The 22,115-nt window shown below is 55.4% G+C and overlaps 1 protein-coding gene across 2 annotated transcripts in view; it reads right to left on the bottom strand.

Annotated features, from left to right (window-relative positions):
* The window catches only part of UNC5B (unc-5 netrin receptor B), an 81,847-nt gene that overhangs the window by 8,883 nt on the left and 50,849 nt on the right, over positions 1 to 22,115 (bottom strand). The window contains exons 2-11 of one of the 2 annotated variants that reach the window (XM_036928711.2): positions 12,037 to 12,261; positions 7,851 to 7,994; positions 7,313 to 7,416; positions 5,954 to 6,134; positions 5,094 to 5,261; positions 4,199 to 4,363; positions 3,955 to 3,987; positions 2,048 to 2,242; positions 1,345 to 1,734; positions 648 to 735 (exon numbers count right to left, since the gene is read on the bottom strand). In XM_036928711.2, coding sequence (XP_036784606.2) covers positions 648 to 735; positions 1,345 to 1,734; positions 2,048 to 2,242; positions 3,955 to 3,987; positions 4,199 to 4,363; positions 5,094 to 5,261; positions 5,954 to 6,134; positions 7,313 to 7,416; positions 7,851 to 7,994; positions 12,037 to 12,261 — 1,693 coding nt within the window. The remainder of the gene's footprint in view (positions 1 to 647; positions 736 to 1,344; positions 1,735 to 2,047; positions 2,243 to 3,954; positions 3,988 to 4,198; positions 4,364 to 5,093; positions 5,262 to 5,953; positions 6,135 to 7,312; positions 7,417 to 7,850; positions 7,995 to 12,036; positions 12,262 to 22,115) is intronic. The other variant, XM_036928712.2, reaches the window with a different exon arrangement.

Here is a 22,115-nt window from a genome sequence, read left to right as displayed (position 1 = left end):
ACCCAAATCTTTGCTCCCATTTTCAAAGTTTCTGCACTGGGACCATTTTTGATAGGTGTTGCAAAAATGCCCCCTGGAAAGCTGATACCAATCTATGCACGAGCATGCCATGGAGGGCTGTGTGCCCATGCTCTTACCAGCATGAAGGTATTATCATCTGAAAAAATTCTGCAAATTTATGAAACGAAAAACCTCCCAATATCTCATGGCTGCTTGAATTACTATTTCCTTGACAAAATTAGGTTGAACGCTTTCTCATGAACTATTGGTCATTGTGTGTGTGTGTGTGTGTGTGTATGGGTATGTGTATGTGAGTCACTTGTTCATAATCTTTGCTCATTTTTGTGCTGAGATGCTCAATTTTTCTTATTGGTCTTTCCATACTGAGGACTGATAGTTAGCTCTTTGTCATACTGTAGCCAGTTTGCCAACTGCTTTTCAGTTTTATGACTTGTTGTGCTGGTGTTGTATGTTCTAAATGTGGACATAATAAGATCTGTCAATGTATTTTCATTGGAGTGCTACCTCTGGCCTCAGGGGCAGGCTTAGAAGGGGAGATGGTGATATGTGAGCCCAAGGAGGGTGGGCAGCAAGGAGAGAGAAGAGGGAGGCGGACAGCCCAGGTCAGGGTTGGGGTCTCTACTCACAGGGTGTTTTCTGCTTTGTTGATTAGGAGGTACATCTCATAGAACTTGCCCTGGGGGATGGCTCCGTTGGGCACCAGCAGGCTGACCCCTAAAAGGAGAGGAAGGTCAGCATGGTGGGGCTGGAAGAGTCTAAGTCTAGCAGCTTAGAACAGGGGACAGGGTGTGCGGGGTGGCTTCCAGCTTAGGGCAGGGAGATGTCTGTGGACTGGGTACAAGTTGCCCAGGCCACTGCCTGCAGCAAGCTTGTTTGGTAACACAGGGGCTTCTGGCATTGCCATGAGGTATGGAGATGGGGTGAAGACCTAGTCTAAAGTACCAGCACCAGCTCCAGCCCTTGCTCAGTGTGTGACACTGGCGAAGTCTCAACTGCTGGCTTTGCAGCCTGAGATGGGCAGTCCTGCCTTTTTGAAGGCACTCTAGGTTAGTTGAACTATACAGGGATAACCCCTCCCACATAACAGACGAAGAGACTGAAGAGTAGGGAGTGGTTGGTCTAACGTTCCCCTGCCCTAGTGAGGCAGAGGCAGGCCTGGACCCCAGGTCTTTTATTTTACAGTCACTTCTTAACCCTGGGCCTCACTTTCCCCACTGGCAAAATTGCATGAGGGAATCCTTCTCTTCTGTTGGGTGGGAGTTGGGGCTATCCAGAGGGGGCATGCTGAGGCCAGGAAGACAGGCAAACAAAGAGGTGGCCCACCTGTTCCAGGGATGCTGAGCCTCCCACCCAGGCAGCCAAAGGTGCCACTGACACTGCTCCCTGGGTCACGGGGCAGGCCCAGGGGCTGCTGGGAGCCGAGGCTGGCACTGCGCAGGTGCAGGAAGTGGGCGTCCCGGGGGAAATCACCGGGGTAGGTGCCGGGTGGCAGGACCCCCAGCAGGTCAGCCCCATCTGGCAGGCCTGGTCCAGGGCCGGTGGTGCTGGAGCTGTACACCTTGATCTTGAGGCTGGGTAGGGGGTCCAGCAGCGGTGAGTTGGTCATGGGGATCTTGTCGGCCGAGTCCTGCAGGGCGTACATGGGCCCACGGTAGATGCCGGCGCTGGCTGTGAGGTCCGGAGGCACAGACGGGTGCAGGAGCTGTGGGTGGTCTGTGGAGGTTGGGCTTTTGTCATTCCCAGCCATGCCTCACTGGCCCAGTACCCCCTCTGCTCCTGCCGGGGGCCTTCCGCTGCAAAATCCCCCTCAATGTCCCGCTGCAGAAGGCCCCACTGCTACCCACAGCAGGACGCTTTGGGGACTCGCCAACCTGGTCACCCCTTTCCTTCTCTGTACCCCTCCAGTCCATACTCATGCAGTTCTCTTTAGGGCAAACTCTAGAAATCCTCAGGAGGGAGTTCGGAGCCCCCGCCCCTCTGGGTACCCTGCCCAAACCCGTCACCCCAGGTGTTCCCAGGGGCTTACTGGGCCTCGCGGTCTTGAAGTTGACCGGGTGGAAGCCGCCGGTGAGGGCGGCTGAGGAGTCGGTGATGTCGGTGTCCAGGTCGCGGCAGTTGCGGCGATAAACCACCACCCCCACCACCAGGAGGACGGCCACCACCACGAAGATGGCCACCACCAGGCCCGCATACAGTGCCACGTCCCCTGAGGCCTCCAGGACTGCAGGGATAGGAGGGCTGTGTGAGGGGCGAGGGCGGAGACCCAGGCCCTGGGCCCAGGCCAGACTGGCACTGTACTGGGTTCCAGGCCAAACCCACCACAGCCAGCTGGCAACCTCAGGCGAACCTGAGACTTTCTCACACCATCTCTAGAAGGGAAGTGGTCTCAAAACGTCTGCTCTGCTTCTGCCCCAGGGTGGCAAGGACAGGCAAAGTGACTGGTCACTCTGAAGAGGTGACTCATTGCTCAGTGCTGAGGAGCAGACAGGCTGTGGCTCAGGGTCACTGAGGACACGGTTTGCAGACACCAAGAGCACCATCTGCAGCCACAGCAATCTCCCAGGACTTAAGATCCCGGCTCCCAGAAATCCCTGTGAGCAGGTCAGTCTGAGCTCATCTTCCATTCTGTGTTGAGGGTGGCAGGTGGAGGCAGGAGCCAGGGAATGAGATGCAGAGCAATGGGGAGAGAAGAGGTGAGCAGGGGGAGGGCCTGGAAGCTGCTCAGGGAGGACACCCACGGCTGCACTCCTTCCCAGGCAGGCTGGAGGACAGCAGCTCTGTACAGCTGGAAACAACTCCTCACGGCCACACAGGAAGGTGTCGGGGTCAGGAGACAGGGTCTGAAGTGCCTGTCCACCAGAACATGGGTGGGGGGTGGGCAGGACTCCATTGCCTGTTCTATAGTGATGGACATTCTATGTCTATGCTACCCTCACAAGAGCCACTAGCCACGTGTGGCTACTGAACAACTAAGATGTGGCTGGTGTGGCTGAGGAAGTGTTTTAAAATGTATTTAATTTAACTAGGTTAGTATAACCTTAAATACCAGGCATGGTTGGTGGCTGCTACAGGGACAGCACAGGCGGAGCCCAGGTGGCCGCTCTTCCCCTGGTTTGCTTTGGGAACTCCAGGAAGCACCCGTCCACCCTCTCCCTCCCTGGGGGCCCTGAGAGGTGGCCTGCCTTCCCCGCCTGGACTCCTCCCAAACCTGCCTGCATCCCCCCTGTGTAGGCAGGCCAGGCATGGCTCTCAGACCTGGTGCCTGCCCACTTCCAGCCCCTACCTGCCCCCTTCTCATCCCAGTAGCCCTCACTCCTGGGCTCCCAGAGGACCCCCGCACCCAGGAGAGTGGCAGAGGAGGCCCTCAGGGCTGGGCTCTGCCTCCTGATGTTCTCACTAACCACTGGGCACCACATGCCTTCTGATTTACTATGTCTAATCAGTTACCAGCCTGGCCCCCCGTGAGCTGGATGGAAAGTCTCATTGCTGATTTTTATGATTCCAAAAGTATTTGGAAATTGAGGTTTAATTACCACAGGCCAATCTGCCCAAGTAGCTTTACTGCTCTAGTATTATTGCTGGGCAGCAGAGCACAGCCCCTGAGGGCTGGAGGACAAGCCCCTCCCTGGCTGGATCCTTGGACAAGTCTCCTCTTCCATCTGGGAAACAGTTTCTTCTCCCGTAACGGGAGGGTCAGCCTGCTGTCCCAGAGCTTTTCTGTTAGCCGAGGGTCTGCTGTCTGCACATGGGAGCCTGTGACACATGCAGCGTCAGATGCCGGGAAGCCCCAGGGAGGGTTGCTTGGGGGGCACTTTTACCTCTCCCTTTCCCTGTCCCTTACCCTGCCCTTCACCCCACACCCTGGAAATGACAGCTAAGGAGAACCAAGGGATCCCCCCAGAGGAAAGAGGACAGCCATGAAATGGGACTTACGGTGGCTTTTGGGGTCACTTAGAGTTTTCTTATCTGTCGAGGGAAATAAAGGGAAAGACAATGACATCGGCAGCAGGGAAAGGGTGGTAGAGACGATGATGGGGAAATTCAAAGATGAGATGATGGAGGTGGTGGGTGGGCAGGACTCCATTGCAGCCTGGCACTGAGGCCAGGGGTGCACTGGGGGTGTCTCTTATCCAGCTCCAGAGCACCCACCCCCGGGCCCACCTTCCCAAGGACTCACTTTGCATGCACAGCCCATCGGTGCAGTTCTTGGAGTCAAGCAGAGTCCCGCTGCAGTCTCGGCCTCCGTTCTGGGGTGGGGGCGCCATGCACTCGCGGCTGCGCCAGTGGGCACACTCAGTGCTGCAGGCTGACCACTTGCTCCACTCCGTCCATGCCCCATCGACTGCAGGAGCACAGCACATGGTACATAGGAACACACATGTGCACAGACACATGCATACAGTCACGTGGGCAGAACATAGCAATGTACCCCCTCTCACCCCCCGTACATACACACACCCTGAGGCAGGGAAAGAAAAACCGAAGACACACAGGCCATACTGAGAAATCCACACCACATCCATGCAGCCCATGCCAGTGCACCCAGCCAGGTGGGCCAAGAGAACACAGATCAGCACAGATGGTCACTCACATAGACCCAGCCCAATGCACAAATGTACACACAAGGACACACCCAGGGAAGACACAGCACAGGGCTCACACAAACACTTAACCAAAGAGAGAGAACACAGCCAGACATGCAAGGACAGACAGGCAAATGGGGACACAGTACAACAAGGACAAAGAGAGAAAAGCACTGCTCCAGAATTAGGGGTGGTGGCCGAGGTTCTCTGACTCTCACAGCTCTGGGGTGCTGGCCTGCGGGTGACACTGAGAACCACTGGCTGGGAGGGCAGAAGAACCCACCCCTCAGACTGCAGCTAAGAGCCTCTGCCTCTGCCTCTCTAGCAGCCCAGGGAAGAACAAGTCAGAGGTCAGCTTGCTTGGGCCCTGGGACAAGCACCTTCTGCTCTCTATGATGGGGAGAGAATAGATGCCCTGACTGGCAGACACCTCAGCACAGCTGGGTGGGGCTGGGCATGGGTAGGGTGCCACCTGGCCCTTGGCCTTACCTGGGCACACAGTGGTGCAGGCGGTCTTCTGGAAGGCCTGCCCCTCACAGAAGGCGCCGCCATTGAGTGGAGCGGGGTTGGTGCAGGTCCGTGTGCGCTTCTGCCAGCCACGGCCACAGCGGTTAGAGCACGGAGACCACTCTGCCCAGCTGGACCAGCCCCCGTTCACTGCAGGGGAAGTAGGCATCTCCTGGTTGGGCTGGCTCTTCGCCCTGTGGGCCTCCCGAGCCCCAGCCCCACCCCTGACAAGGCCCCTGCGCTAATCAGTGGACCTTCCTAGTTGGACCCCTCCTGCCTGCAGGGCTGGGAACTCATACCAGTGGGCAATGCCAGAGGGGAGCCTGGGGGTTATTGGATATTCCTCACCCTGTTTTACATAGCAAATGAAAATCCAGAGAGGGCTTACACTTACCCAGAGCCACCCGTGAGTGATGGGGAACCCAGGACTGGAACCCAGTACAGGGCTCTTTCTATAACAATAGTGGCATCTCAGCTGTGGCTCTTTGCCTCCCTCCCAAGCAGACAGTAGGAGATAGGAAGGAACAGCCTACAGGTCTGGACAGCAGCCTTGGGTATGGGGATACTGACTGGGCCCTGCTCAGCTCTGACTCCGAGAACTGGGTCTTCTCCTTTAGAGACAGGCAAAGGGCCTGAGAAGGGGCGAGTGCTCCTGGCCTGGGACCCAGGAGGAGTGCCTGACTTGACCACTAGCTTTGCTGTGAGTCCTTGGTGAAGGCAGCTCCCCTCATCCTCCCCACCTGTTCATCAGGGCCCCTGGGGTGGGGTCAGGTGGGCTGGGCAGCCCCAGGCTCTCTCCCTCCCCTCCCCCTCAGCCATGCCTCCTGCCCACTCGGGCGCACCATAGACAATAACTGTGGCGGTGGTGCTGCGGCGCTTCGCCACAATGTTCTTGGCCACACACGTGTAGTTGGCTGTATCCGACAAGCGGGCCTGGCGGATGATGAGGTTGTGGTCAATGGTGAGCAGGAAGTTGGTGTCCTGGGTGGGGTCGATAACATCTTCGTTCTTGAGCCATTCCACCTGCAGGAACAGGGTTGGGGGCATGAAGGCCCAGTGCCTGCTCCCCTGCATCTCTCTATGTCCACCCACAGTGGTGCAGCAGGGAGGTGGGACCTCCATGGGCCAAACACTACTTGACACTACAGAACAAAGTGGTTAAGACGACAACCAGCAGCTGGGCAGCCCACACTCGGTCTCAATTTCACCAGTCTTACAACAGAATTTAATGGCATTTACCTGCAGACTCAATGGGTTAGTACAAGAAAAGCATGGAACAAGTGCCTGGCCCACAGGACATAAAGAAATATTAGCTAGCAGTACATGCCTTCATCACTAACTCTTCAAACTGACTTCCTCAGCCAGCGTGAGAGACCTGGCAGGTAATTAAGAACATGATCCCCAGCCTGGCAGACTTGGGTTCAAATCCCAGCTCTGCCACTTATTAGCTGAGTCACCTGGAGTGACTGCTTCTCCCCTCCCAGGGCTATTTTCCCAGCCATACATGGGTGCCCAGCCCATGTGGGAGTCCAGTGAGTGGTAGCTATCACATAGGATGTAAGTGTGAGTCCATTCTCCAGATGAGGGCATGGGCTGAGGGGAGGCTAGGTGATGAGAGAAGGTCCTGGGGTCCGACAGGGCTGATCCTGACCTGGAAATGCAGAGTTCCATCTTCCCCAGCCACTGTTCTACTGTTCCCTTGTGCCCTGCTCTACCTCCTGGACCACCAGTGCAAGGCATGGGAGAGAGGGAGTGTGTCTGGAACACAGCAAGGAAGGTGAGGGGGCAGGTGGGCACTGTCCAGAGATGCAAAGGCCTTGTGAGGTGAGTACACACCCAGACGTACGCACTTTAAGACCCGTTGGCATCTATAAAGCCTGGGCCCTGGGTTCTAGTAGGGCAGCAGGAGATGGTCTGTACAGCCATAGTTACCTCCCTGGCAGGACACTGAGCCTGGGGCCTATCCAGGAAGCCCTGGGGGTTCTTGCCCCAGTTCTGCCCCACCCCACGGGGTTACATCTGCAGAGGATCCAGCTGGGGTCAGGTGTGTGCTAAGTTCCACAGAGGTGGCAGTTCCCTTCTCTGCCTCCAGCCCCAATATTCCCCTTTGTGAAATGGGAGGACTCTAGGAGGCTAAGGCCTTGTGGCCACTGGCAAACAGCGTCGCTGCCATGCCCAGTGCTCCCCTTGTCCCCACTCACCTCAGCCACCGGCACCCCCTCTGGAGGGCGACATTGTAGGAGAACCTCATGGTCCAGGGGCACTTCCTTGCCCAGAGGCTCCTGATCGAAGTTCTTGCGCAGGTCTGGGAGAAGGGCGAGGGTCACCACCAGGCAGCCGGGCAGAGCGGAAGCCTGAAGTGCCCCACTCTCGACACTAGGTGGCGGCACACACCAAGGGAATGCTCTTGGGGACCCCCGGGCTTTACCTGGGGAACTTCCTCTTCTCCAAAGTGGGGGCCTCACCAGGAGGAGTTGGGATAATGGTTCCTTCCCTCCCTGACTAATCACATGGTGGCCCAGGATGAGGAGGAAGATGGCAGCTTCCTTATACAGAAGTAGGTGAAAAAGGCCATGAGAAATCCTGGGGCTGGAGGTGGCCCAGGTCCTAGAAGCCCTCTTCTGAGCTGACAACCATGTGCCCAATGTCTCTGAGGTGGGCATCTTTAGCCATGGATGCCCCCACAGATGTTCCATGGGGAAAGGGATGAAATGGGGTGGGGGTGTCAGGGCGGCTTACATGCGATGCGGACATAGGCCCGACGACTCTTGGTGGTACCTGCGGAGCTCCAGGCCACACACTGGCACCAGTAATCCTCCAGCCCAAACAGCTCCTCTACCTGCTGCCGTGACACTTCAATCTGTACCTCTCGTACCCGCAGGCCTGGGAGAAGGAGGGAGATGCCATCAGCAGGCAGGTCTGAGGATGTGAGGCACAGGACACAGCCCCGTGACCTCTTTCTCCTGCCAAGTGCCTCTCATTTCTATGTATTTTCTAATTAATCTCTTCTGCCTGCACCCTGGCCCAGGCCACCAATACCTCACCTGGAAAGTACAATGGCTAACACAAGCCCTCTGCCCAGTCCGACCCACGTTACACCCTGGAGCCAGTGTGCGCTCTTCAAAATGCACATATGGCATGTCACTCCCCTGCTTATGTCTCTAGTACCCACAGCATAATCCTCCCACACGCAGATCCTCTACGTGACCATCAGGTGCTGCCCAATCTACCCACTGTGACCTCACTGGGCTTCTTCCAGTCCGTCCTGTCCCCCACTCCGTCTAGCCAGAGCTTTTGCACATCCAGTCCCCTGCCTCCCGTCTGTGCCCCATGGACTCCCAGTCACCATCAGCTTTGGGCTGGGCCTCACTTCTGGAAGGAAGCCCCAACTCTGGCCCTCAAAGTACCTCAGAGAACTTTCTCCAGGCACCACGTGGCACTCCAACTACTGCACTGGCCGCTGGGCCGTGCAGCTATCACTGCCTGCCCCACCTGGCTTCCCCAGCGCACTGACCTTTACCTGGAATGGTATTATCTCCTGACGTGTTCAGGTGCTGTCTCTCTACTACAGAAGAATGAGGTGGGGCTTTGCCCTGTTTACTGCTGTGGCCCAGGGCCTGGCACAGGAAAGGGGCTCAACAAAATCTGGAGATGTATGCTGCCTCTCCCTGGTCAAGGTGCAGCAGCCAAGGGTCTGTAGTTGGGGGTAGACTCCTCTTCCTGGGAGTCCCCTGAGCTCTCCACACCTCCCTGCTGGGGCCTAGGGGCCTCCCTGGATGACTCCATCTACTAGCCTACCCAGAGGGGATCACTCACTCTTCTGCCAACCCTTGACAAAGCTTTCTATTCCCAGGAAGGAGTGTACCCTGCTAGATTCGAATTCCCATTTGAAGTGCCTCCCTAAAGCTTGCGGGAAGACTGAGGCTTCCTCCTCCAGGAAGCTCTCCCTGCCTGTGCCCTGTCTTAGAATTCCTAAAGCTGCCACTCTTTGCCATGATGTGTCCCAGCCTGCACATGGGTTCTGAGGGTCCCTGAGGGCAGGACTGTGGACTGTACACATTGCAGTACTGTGACATGGTGGGTAAGTGTAGGGCTAGATGGCTGGACAGGTTTGACTCCTGGCTCCACTGTTACTCCCCAGTTGTGTGACCTTTGTTAAGTTACTTAGCCTCTCTGAGCCTCACTTCCCTCATCATAGTAAACTCTAAATAAATAATCATGGCAATTAGTCCACTATAGCATTCAGCCCAGACTGGACACAAATCTACCATGGCAGGTTATTTGGACCTTATCCAGCCCCTTCCTTTTACATTTGGAGAAGTTGAGGCCCAGAGAGGGTAGGTGGCAGGCCCAAAAAGTCCCATACCAAGTTGCCAGCAGAGCTGAGAGCAGCTACCTGGCGTCTTGCCCTTGTTAGAGCTCTGTCCCCTAGTGCATGACACCTCTCTGGATTTCTCCCAATGAATTCATTGCCACAACTCTTCTGCATCGTGAAGGGAAGGGGCCCTTGCCCTGGGCATCCAGACAGTGAGGAGAACCCCCTCCTTTTGGCCAAGGATCTAACGGGAGGGGGTTGGGGTTGCCATCGGGGAGCACCAGGAGGGAAAGAGCTGCTTCTGGGGGCAGTTCTGCCCAACACAGTGGCTGCCTGGAGTGCTGGTGTGACAATCAGTGCTGGTACAGCCCATGGCAGGGCAGTGAGGCCCCTGCCCCTTGCTCACCAGACTGTGAGCCTGGAAGGATGACCCCCTCAGGAGTGGGTCATCCATCCAGGCTGCACCAGCATCCAACATGTGGTCAAAGAAACCATTGCCCATCAAGGCTCAACATCTGGCAATGGTCACAAGCAGGCAGAGAGAGGAGAACAGGGGCCTTCGGTCTCCCTGACTTGGGCCCCGGCACCAAGGACGCCCCCTACCACCACCACTGGCATGGTGGCCAACTGGCAGGCGGTGCCTGGGCCGGGGCACGCAGAGCTGGGCTGCCTGCCCTGACCTGGCATGAGCTGGTGGGGAGGCTCATCCTGCTTCCCCCTGGCCCCCAGCTGTCCTCCTCTGTGTTCCCAGGGCCTTAGAGAATGCCAGGGAGGGCTAGGGGTGGGTGTGGGCAGGCTCGGGTAGAACCAGCCACACTGCTGCCAAGGGAGTGGCCCACAGGACCACTGTCCATTCTTTGTGTCTTGCCCTTGTTAGAGCTCTGTGGGGACAACAGTGCCCCAATTTTTAGGGCTAGCAGGGCTTATATGCCTGGTAGCAGGGCACTAAGCCATGCTGTTACTATTACTGTTAATTGCACAGTCTGTGAGGGGCCCCAGCAGGGTACACTGCTCTTTTGCTCTGTCTGGACCCCTCAGCTGACTTCTGATACAGGCCAGAGTGGCTCAGGGGTACAGAGAAGTAAGGATAGGTTTCGAGAGTAAAGAGGCCAAGAAAAAGCCAGAAAGAAGATGAAGGGAACCAGGACTTACTAAGGACCTACTGGGTCCTGGCACCGTGCTCGATACTCTGCAGGTACCACCCTGTTCCATCCTCACAGGACCTTCTGTTAACATCCCAGGTTACAAAGTGAGGAACTGTGGCTCAGAGAGGCTGAGTGACTTCCCAGGGTCACACAGTGAGAGAATCAAGGCCACTGGGGTATGGTTTATTTTTCCTTTTAAACCTTTCTATTTTTATTTTCATATTTTGGGTGAGAATGAGACTCCAAATCTAGTATTTAAAATAATTTTAACATTTCATGAAATATAAACTCTGCTTTGATAAAATATAAACTAAACTAAAACTTCCCATTTTAAAGTTAGTGGCCTTCAGTGCACATGGCTGAGGGGCATTAAATACCTTCTGGGGTGTAGTTTCATGCCTGGGTGGTGCTGAAATCTGTGAGCTTTCCACAGAAAAACAGGAGATGAAGGAGGGAGAAAGAAAGAGAGAGAGGATGTCAAGGAAAGACAGAGAGAGTGAGACAGAGGGGGAGGACAGAAGGACAGAAGAACAAAGAAGACAAAAAGAGACAGGTGAAAGGGAGAGGCAGGAGAGACAGCAGGAAAGAAAGTCTGGAAAAGGAGGAGAAGGAAAAGGATCGAGAAAGATGGTAAAAACAAACCCGAAGCCCCAGCGGGCTCTGGTTGCCTGCAAGTGCCCAGCCGCGGGTGGCTCCCCTCCCTGGCCTGAGCCTGGGGAAGGCCTTCTGCTCCCGAGGGGCCTGGGGACAGAGGGGTCCCTCACGTAGCCTTGAGGACACTCTGGGAGACGTGATGAGCCCAGGGCTCCTATCGGGGTGGGGGTTCTGCCCCCGACCCCATCTCAGAAGGAAGGGGCTTTAGGCTTCCTCCCGGGTCCCTGCGCTTGAACCACTCTCCATTCTCCCTTAGGTTCTGGGTTACATCCTAGCACTATGTCTGTGGTTATTTACTCAGTATCATTAACTTTTAAAAATCCTAGAACAATGGATTTCTAGGAAGGAAATGATGTATCATTATTGCAGATGGAAGCAGTATCACTTGGCACGGAGAGGACCTGTGACACTAACGACGGTCTGGGTTCTGGTTTGGTCCTGGGGTGCCAGGGCTTTGAGCCAGAGGCCGGCCCCTCTTTGTTAAACAGGGCACAGCAGGAGCCAGGGCAGGGGCGGGAGACTGTCGGCCCACCTGATACAGGCAGAAGATGCAAAGACAGTGGAAAAGGGAATGAGCTCTCAGCAAGGGATTTGGCGCCGCTTCATTCGGTTCCCCGAAGTCAGACTGGGATGTGTGGCCAGCCCCTGGGGTGATTCCCCAGAAGGGAAAGTGAGGCGCAGAGGGGCGCCATGGCTGGGTGAAGCCTCACAAGGAGCTCAGGATGGAGGCAGGCCAAGGATCAGTGTTCTTGGCACCTCTGGGCCCTGGGTGCCCTGGGGCCCTGGGGCCCGGCAAGGCGGGAGGGCTCACCGGTGGCGTCGTCCAGGCCCTCATGTGTGACGTGGTCGTTCTGGCTGACCCACTCGCCGTTACACTTGAAGTAGATCTGCGTGGCGGGGAAGGCATGGCAGCGCAGTTCCACAGGCTTGTTCTTCACGATGTAGGCATCCTGTGGCTCCAGGAGGAAGTGGGGCAGTGGCTCGGCCGGCGCCGATGGGTAGGAGTCGGGGAGCACCTCGCTGCCTGCATCGGTGCCTGCGGAGGGAAGGAAGGAGGGTTCCGTGAGGCTGCAGGCTGGGAGGCTCTGGAGCACCCCTCACTCCCTGGGGCTCATGGCACAGAGAAGGGGCAGGGGGAGGTGGAAGGGAGGGCAGCAGGAGACCTGGAGGCGCCCTCTGAGACCTGGGCGAGGTCTGGTACTCCTGGGGCCTCAGTTTCCCCATCCTGCCCTGGTTTTAAGAGGCTGCACTTTGCTGCCGTCCAGCGATACGATGCAACATGATTCTACTTCTTTACAGATGGAGAAGTCAGCTTGGCCCGGGGAGGTGGGGCAATCTGTCAGGGCAAGGACACCCCTCCCGCCCTACCCGGTGTCCCCTGCACTGGCCCTACCAGGCCTCCCTCCAGTTTCCCATGGTGATGCCACAGTACATGAAGGGCTGGAAATGGGGCTGAGGCTATAGCTCAAACCAGGGCAGCTCTGCCCTGAAGCCACAGCTGCCCTTTGCTGCCCCAGCCAGCCAGGCTGATGGGAGTGGGGAGGCGAGCCAGGACCCACAGGGGTGTGGGATGGGGTGAGGTGGGGTGGCCGTGCCAGGCCTGGCTCCCTGGTGCTCTGCCCCCTGGAGGCCTTCTCTTCCAGGAAGCCTGAGGCAGGTGGCAGCATGGAGGGGGACCACCGTTCCAACAACCTCCACCCACAGGCTTCCCCTCCTCTGGTATGTGGCTATGAATCTGCCTCTCTGCTGCAAAACTGACAAGGAAACCTAGGAGGCTGGGAAAGCAGTGAGGCTGTGCCTGCAGCAACCTCCTCCCACAAACAGGCCAAATGGAAACTCTGGCCTGCCTCCCTCCCTGGAAAGAACAGCACCTCAGGAGGTGAGACAAACAGGAAGGGAGAGGGGTGGCCGCCAGCACAGGACGGGCAAACCAGCACAGCCAGGCTGCTGCTTTACAATCCACTTAGGAAAATTGACTTTCCAACTGCCAAGTGCCAAACAATCAGGTGGCTGGGGACAAGCTGTGGGGGGCTTTTCCTCCTCTGCTAACTGCTCCAGGGGAAACAACGAATTAAGCTGCAGGGGTGCCCATGTCTGCCCAGCCCTTTTGGCAACCAGCCATGGCCCTATCACCATCCCAGCTCTGTGGTTCCTCAAGTGGGGCTGGGATCTTGTGAGGCCCAGGTTATCCCTGAGATCATGCACTTGTTCCCCAGTCCAGGAAGGGGGACACTCAGCCCTTGGAGTCCCCAGGGGCCAAGGAGACACCCGGTTCTCCAAGAATGAACAAAACATGCCTGACATGCCCAAGCTGTGCTCTTTGTGGACCAGGAGATCTGGCAAGGCTGGGGGGCTTCAGGAGCATGGAGAAATCGTGGCTGCCATTGGCTCCAGACTCTGGCTGGGGTGGTGTATGTGTGTGTGAGAGAGAGACAGCAGTGTGAGGGAAGGGGAAGCCGGCAAGAAGGGCATGAATCTGGCTCTCTCCAGCCTGCTCTGTGTGATCCAGGGAGAGCCCCTTAACTCCGGCCGTGTTACTTCACCTCTGATGAGTGACATGTTCTTGCTGGGGTGCTTTGAGGATCGCAAGAAATAAACACTTATGAGGGTCCAGGAGGGTCTAGCACATAGTAGGCAAAACTGCTGCATCAAAGTAGCAACTGATGCTTACTTCCCATCAGGTGCTATGTTCTAGTACTTTACATAGCTAATTCACCTAGTTCTTGCAACAACCTTGTAAAGTATGTTATATTGTTACCCAGTTCATAGATGAGGGAACTGAGGCTCAGAGAAATTGGCAAGGGGGCAATAGTTATATTGAGAAGCATCTGGCACTGGCATGGTGGAGAGGTCCTGGTGAGGATGCCAAGCAACTTGTCTGGGACATACAGCTAGCAAGAGGCAGAACCAAGGTTTGAACCAAGGAAACAGACTTCAGTGTTCAGGCGCTGCCCAGGACCGCAAGGCCTACCACTGGAGCAGCTCTAGCACACCGAGTGCCCCCACACGCAAGGACCCCAACAGACACTGACACTAGCCAGGACTCCACAGTCACAGGGGCTCGCTCACCAAAGGCCAGCAAGGCTGGGACTATCCTTCTTGTTTGAAAGCCATCCAAACGGGGCAAGTGACTGACCCCAGGCCAACCTGGCTAGTGGGCAGCTGAACTGGGAACAGCATCGAGGATGCCAGAGATCCCCCACACCTGCTTCCCTGCGCCAGGCAGGAAGACGCCTTCTCTGTAGGTAAGTTAGCAGCCCCTAGGGTCTGGGAGCTTGGACGACTGATGGTGAGATGACACAGGGTCCAGAGCTGTAGCCTCCTCTCCCAGGGGCCTGAGAGCTGGGTGGAGTCAAGAGGGCATGTGGGCCACAGAGAACCTGCCATGCTCCATGCCCACCCTGCAAGCCCCCAGCATCCTGCTTCAGTGTCAGGCCTGAGAGGTGTGAGGCAGGGCTCCAGCTTCAGCCTCAGGCACCTCATCTGTGAAATGGGGGATGGGGCCTCCCTCCAGGGCGGGCAGCCATGAAAGAGGGCACCAGGAGCCTGTGGGCACAGCTGCACACAAGCTCTACCCTGTAACCACCCGGTCCCTGGCCCCCGGCCCACAGGTGATGACCACCTTGGCTCTTCGCAGCACTGCGGGCTGTATTTATGACTTTGTTATATAACACTAATGCAGCTCATTTATAAAGCAGGCATGGACAAGACTGAGGAAAGTAAATATCAGATATCCATTAGTGCAGCAGGCCCTAGTCTGGCAGCCCCATGGCCCCCACCCTCCCCTCCTCTCAGCCCTGGCATAAAGATTCATCTTCGGCCTTAGCAGGAACATGGCTGGGCATCCCCACCAGGGCCTCTCCACCATGGCAGTGCCAGGTGGTTCTCAATGTAACTATTGCCCCCTTGCCAATATCCCTACCACCCAGGTGCCTAGGAGGCAGATGCTGCCAGGAGACAAGAAGAACTAAGGGCTGACCTGAGATTCCTCTCCAGACGGACCACCAGGAGACAATATGGTGGTCCGCGTGCAGTCGGTGTTCTGTGAATGCAAAGTAAATAAAGGCATGCAGGGCCCAGGCCCAGAGAGCCGCCTAGTTGGCCCCTGCCCTAACCAGTGCACACTTCCCCGTCTCTGTGGCTCTGGCTGAGGGAGGGTCCACCTGAGCCTGCACTGTGGAGGCCAGCTTGGAGGGAGACAAACAGAGTCTCAGGGGTCCTGGGTGCTTACTCTGCCAGATGCTGTCAGGGTGTGTTTCATGTGAACTCACTGAGCTCTACAACCCCAGAGAGAGTTCCCAAACTGTTTTGGTTGTTAGTATCTCAGTAATTTTTACCCCAAGGCCAAAAGAGGTTCTGTTGAGAGAGAGAGAGAGAGAGAGAGAGTGTGTGTGTGTGTGTGTAAAGGGCTGCAACTGTCGGACATGTTGCCCTCTCTGTCCCAGGGTTCCAAATGCCAGTCGAGAGAGAGAGAGAGAGAGAGAGAGAGAGAGAGAGAGAGTGTGTGTGTGTGTGTGCGTGCGTGCGTGCGTGCGTGTGTGTGTAAAGAGCCGCAACTGTCGCCCTCACTGTCTGTCTCAGGGTTCCAAATGCCAGTCTCCACTTTGCAAAGGTAATGATGCCACCTAAAGGAAGGCAGTGGGATATCATGTTGAAACTGTGAGCTGCCTTGAGCTGCTGTGTGGCAGCTGTCCAGTACTGCTATGCTTCCTTGAAGATCAAAAACACCTGAGAGCACTACCCCTGTGAATTTGCTGCAGCGCCCTGGGGTGCCTTGGCACAAGATTTGGGAACCACCACCCTGTAAGTTAGGGACTATTATTATCCCACACATGAGGAAACTGAGACCAAGATAATTTAAGCAACTGGCACAAGGCTACAAAGCTAGTAGGTAGCAGAGCTAGAGAGCAAATCCGGACAGGCAGACACCTGCATCTGCCTTCTGGACTGGGAATTGGCATTGTGTCCACTATGTGTCAGGTGCTTCAACTATTTCTCCTAATTTACTCCTCATAATCCCCAAGGTGGGCATTATCTTCCCATTTTACAAAGGAAGACACAGGGCATCAAGGGATTTGCCTGAGGTCACCTAATCAGTGGGAGGAAGCTGGGCTTGCAGTCCTATCTCTGTCACCTCTTTCCTGCAGCCTGGCTTTACTCCAGCTCTCCCAACAGCTCCAACTTTGCAGAGGAGAATAAAACACCTAAGAAGAGTCCCCCCACCCCCAGGAGGAGACCTTGCCTCTGCCAGGCCAGATCTGGATTTCCTGCTGGCAGGAAAATTCCCACATGAAGTGTGTTTTTTCTAATAGCAGAATTTGTTTGGATCTATAGTTGTGAAAATGCAACCTGCCTTTAAAGCTGCATGAACAAAGGGTTGAGCTATCCCAAAATGAAGGTGTGAAAGAGGACACACCCCTGGACAGACATAACCACAGGTGGTCACAACACAGGAACAGAACAGCCATTGAAGTCAGGAGCCCTGGGTTTGCACCCCAGCTGGGGACTGGCACTGCCAGTGAGGCCTTTGTCTCAGGCCCCAGAGCCCCATCTGTAAAATCAGGGACTGGTTAGGTCAAGCTCTCCAGACCTACTCTGGTTCTAACTTTGCAATTTGAAGATGCCTTATGGGGAATCTGTTAATGCATGGCAGTGTCCTACTGAAAACATGTTCTCTTCATGCAGCATTCTTGCCATGGTTACTCCTGGCTCAAAGACCCAGCATATATTGTAGTCCTAAGTCACAGGGTCAGGGGAGCCCAGGGAGGCAGGAGGAGGAACTATTTGCTGCTGGGCCCTCCCAACCACGTCCTAGCCCATTCAGCCCAGGCCCCAGATCAAAATGACCATCAGTGCCTCTGGGTGGGACCTCCTATAGGCGACACTCAAACCCAGGCTTCTCACTGACCTATCCCTGCCTGTGTGAGCTCTCCTGCAGCTGGTCTCACTTGGATGCACGACTCACAGGGCTAGAGGTTACTTCAAGGGCCGTCTCATACAACAGCCCCTATCGAGTCCTTATCCAATCTTGACTCACATCCTTGCAGGGACAGGGAGCTCACCGCTGCCTTTCTCCATGAGATTCTCCTTTGGATGGACCTAACAGAAAAGTCTTCCTTACTTTCAACTGAGATTTCTTCTCTGTGGCTCCAGCCATTGCTATAATTTTAACCTCTGAGGTTACAAGAAACAGTCCTCTTCCTCTTTCCCATGACAGCCCCCCAGTCTCTACAGCTTGCAGCCCACCTCCCTGGCCTTCTCATCTTTCTTTCAAATATTTACAACACACAATTGTGCATCCCCTTGCTGCCAACCTGCCTTCCTCAAGGACAAGTTCCATTTTGCTCACAACCCACTTAAAAAACATAGGGTCAGCTCTGGTGGGCACCTCCCTGCTTCCAGCAGCTGGAAGCCTCCCTTAGCAGTTTTGGCGGCTGCTCCTGAAGGGCAGGGAGCATAGCACACCCTTCCTGGTGTCCCCTAGAGTGTCCAGAAGGGTACCTGGTGCTTGTAGGACAAAGCAGGAGCCTGAGCCCTGTCTCCACCCAACAGCAGGACCTATCCTGGCTGCCTGCTCCTTCCCAGAGGTTGGGCTGGGCAGTGCCCGATGTGCAGACACCGGCTCCCTCCTGGAAGGCAGCAGGCCCCGCTGAGGAGGAGGTTGAGGCCACAGGCTTGTTTAAGAATCTAAGTCACTAGAATAAGCAGGAGCCAGGAGCCTTAGAGGTGAAGGTAGTGGCTTCAGAACAAAGGCGAAGACACTGTATTTCCCAGAGTACCTTGAGAAGAGGGAGAGGCTAAAACTACAGCATTCAGAAGCTCCTGAATGGGAGCCTGGCACCACTTGCTGGGGGAGTCAGAGGGCTTTGCTTCCCTTAAGCCCAGGCTGGATGGACTTTAGCTGCATGGGCTGGCCTGCGCGCAGCAGACCTGGTCCAAATCCTCACTCTGCCACTGAGACCTTTGGAAGGTTGTTTTAAATCTCAGAGCCTCAGTTGCCACATCTGTAAAAAGGGGATAAATAGGTGCTGCCCTATCACTTTTGAGTTATTGCAAGTTTCAGGTGAGAAAACACATGTAGATGCTCTATTAACTGGGTAGTTCCCATGCATGAGGGAGAGGCACCAGGCAGGAACCTTTCTCTGGCTGAGCTGTGGGTGGGGAGCCCCCAAACCACACACTGGCAGATTCCTTGGTCTACTGACACCTGAGCCCCAGCAAGCCAGAACCACAGTGTCTACATTCAGAGGGGCCTGGAGCCCTGCATTCTACCAGCTCAGAGAGAGAAAGTGACTCGTGCAACATCACACAGCATATTAACGGCCAAGCTGGACCAGAGCCTTTTCTAATTTGGGGCTGAGCAGGGGAGATGGGTCAGCCATGGCAAGGATGTAGGTAAAGGCTTGGATTCTGTGTTTCCTGAGCATCGGATGGAAACTCACCACGTCCATCTCAGCCCAGTCCTGCTCTGGTCAGCCCTGTTGCCCAGGGCGAAGACCTCAGCAGCAGGCTGTGGTGGTTTGGTAGGGAGGGCCTCAATACCCCAGCCCACTGGTTTTTGTCCCCAGGTGAGGGACCCCTGGGCTTGGCACTAGCAGGTGGGCATCTGTAGCTAAGTGGGGCTGTATGTCTCCAGGGCTGGCTGGTGTGAGGCAGTGCCCACACTGAGGGGTGGAATGGGAGGGGAGAAGGGGGGCAGGTGGGAGGTGAGGGAGAGAGAAACACCCCATACTGGGCACATTTATCATCAGCAATCACAGTCTTTCTCTAGCCCCTGGACACTGGCTAATTCTCGCCAGACTTGACCTCCCACTGCATGGAAAATCTCTCCCATTCACTGTGAGGCTGATGTGCTCAGTGGGGAGTGGGGAAAGTGGGGGGAGAGAAGCCCACTTGTTATTATGTTTTAAAAACACACAAACTCCCCCTTGGAAGGACCCCTCCCTGGACACAAAGCCCTTCTTCCATCTGGCCCTGGCTCCTGGCGGCTGTGGGGTTCAGGCTGAGGCCCCCCTCAGTGCCAGTTTCAATGGCCATTACTGATGACAAATGGGGGCTGGCGGGCCTGGGGAACGCCAGGTTATTCCTAACAAAGGAGGTCCCTTGCAGGTCCCTTTCCCACACCCTCTGCAGACCTGCTCATGCCCAGGACATCACTTCCTGTGCTGGCCACAGGAAGTGGCCTCACCAGGATGGCCAGCTGCAGGAGGAGCTTTCAGTCTGCCTGACCCTGAGAAATCTCTCCCCTGGAAGGACTCAGGGACAAGTGAAGGAGCTGATGGGAGGCTGGTGTTGAGGTCCCAGGGAGGACACAGGCTCCATTTTTATAGGAAGCCACACTACTTACAAAGTAGGGGGGACACTATGGTTACTGAGTCACTGGTCAACCTTCAGACTCTCAGTGGTGCCTGAGGAGGCTGCATTCCACACCCACAGGCCCAGACCCTCCTTGGGGCTCTTCCTCCAGCCACTGGGCTCTGTTGGGCCTGGGCTCCAGTCCCTCTAGGGTTATTTTTTGGTTCTTCCAAGCCCCAGGTCCAGAGTGTCACTATGCCTAGAGGCCAGGACCTGAGGAGGGGCATTCTGCTTCTCCTTCCTCTCCCAGACAAGGAGCTTTGTCAAAGCCCACTCATCCATCACACTCCAAATAGTAACCATTTATACAGCACACAGTGTGATAACAACACCATCAATACAACAACCCTGCAGAGCAGGCATTCCATTTTACAGAAGAGGAAACTGAGTCTCAAGTGAAAATATATGCTCAGGCTTCTGGCTACCAAGAAACCCAAGGCTCTTCCCATTAACCCACAGGCACCTTTTGGCCCACAATGCCACCCTGAGGGATCAGCAGGGAGCAGCTATTTTTCTGCCTATTTTGCAGATGAGCAAATGAATTCTCTCTAGAATTGACTAGCTTGCTGGAGCGAAAGAGGGTCTCAGCTTCCTCACCCCAGCACTTGGCCTTCATTCTTCTGTGGGCCTGACAAGTCCCAGACGTGTTGTGGATGACCCAGCCAAACAGATCCATGCCAGCTGGGAGGGGCCTGCTGCTAACCTGGTGCAGCCCACAGGCACCACACTCAGACATGCACGCTCACACCAACAGACCCACCATTCTCCACCCAAGGCCACAATCCACAACCACCTTCCCTGATACTCAGCCCCAACCAGGCTGGGAGAGTAGCTCCTCTTTTTGGGGCTGCTTATGGAAACCCTCTAAGGCAAGGAGAGTGACCCAGACCTGCTGTTTTATTTATTCATCTCACCCCTACTCACAATTGGGGTGGGGTGAGTTTGAATTGCAGTTTCAGATTCCAGCAAACACCTGGTTGCTCAGGTCAGAGAGGCCTCCCTTTCCCTCCCTGGCATCCAGCTCCTGATGCTGATGGACCTGGACACTGCCAGGTAAGCCTTCAAGACGTGCCTCAAATCACACAATCCCCCATCACCACCTCCTGCGATCTCCAAGCCCATGTCCCACCCTGCTTCCCCTCTTGCCTCCTCAAATCCACTCTCCTCATAGCAGCTGGAGCAATTTTGCAAAATAAAAATCCCTCCTCTGCTTACACCCTCCAATGGCTTCATTTGCACCAGGAATGAAGTCGTGACCCCCACTAACCTTTAGACTTCAGATGCTCACCCATCATTCACTGTGCTCCAAGCCACCCCAGTAAGCCACGTTCTTGCCTCTTGAGCAGGCCTTGCTTACCTCCACCTCAGGGCCTTCACTGTTCTCTCCTTCAGGAAGGCATGTGCTTCCCCATCTCCCTATATTTTCACGGCTGACTCTGTCGTTGAGATCTCAACTCAAGTGCCAGCTGCCATCTCCCCAGTGAGGCCTTCCCTGACCACCCAAAGTAAATTTATCATCCTCTACCCTCCCCAATGATATCTCCATATTGCCCTGTTGTTTGGTTTTTGGTTTTTTCCTCAACAGTGCTCCTCTCTCTGGAATTACCTTCTTCCTGTGATTGCTGTCTGTGCCTGGACAGGTCCGCTCTCTGGAAGGCAAGCTCCTTGGGAGCCTGAAGTCCTATTTGCTTGCTTAGCTGGGCCTACTGGGGAGGCAGGACTTTGTGCAGCTGTGCCACCCAGCCTCTCTGGAAACACCCAGGGTGGCAGGGAGCAGCCAGAGGCGGGGGGTACCGGCTGGGCTGACCTGGGCCACGGGAGCCAGTCTCTTGGAAACCTCATCCTGCAGGATGTCACCAACTGATGGAACTTTAGAAACCATAATCACTGTCCTCTAGGATAGAGACCAGACAGGGTGCGGCCTGGCCTGAGATCACAGAGCACCCAAGCAGCAGAGCCAGTAAGAGAAACTGGGCTCTAGGTTTCCAGAGGAGGAAAGGCGAATTTACTTTAAAAACTCTTCTTTTCCTTCTAATGAAAACACTTTTTTTTCTTTGCCTTTCTGACTACAATTCAGGAAAAAATAAAGATAGAAATAAAAATCACTCATTCTCATTCCCAGTTTACCAGAATTAACATTGGACCTTGGTCTTCTCTGATGTTTTTAGACGCACACCTACTTTGTTGCTTAATGAGGTCTCACCATATATAGCTGCATATCCTGTTTTCCTTTCAAGGCTGTTCACTGAGGACTTTTAAATCACAAGCAAAATGCACCAGGCATCTTTCTCAGCAGTCACACACGTCAGACGGGTGCAGGCCAGTGTGCTGACTGCCCCTGGCATGATATCCCAGGTCACTGGAGGGAACATAGGATGCAGAGCTGGGGCAAGGAACGACTGGGCAATGACATCAGGTTGGCTTTGCACATTAGGGTGCTGGGCAAAGAGACATCCAGTGTCCTGTTCCTGTCTCCTGGGAAAGTCAAAACACCCATGAGTAGAGCCTCTGGCCCATGGGCTGCCTGACAGGGCA

Source organism: Manis pentadactyla, chromosome 8 (genome assembly GCF_030020395.1).
Source record: "Manis pentadactyla isolate mManPen7 chromosome 8, mManPen7.hap1, whole genome shotgun sequence".
Taxonomy (NCBI): domain Eukaryota; kingdom Metazoa; phylum Chordata; class Mammalia; order Pholidota; family Manidae; genus Manis; species Manis pentadactyla.
Note: the sequence above shows the minus strand (reverse complement) of the source record. Positions and strands in the feature narration are given on the sequence as shown.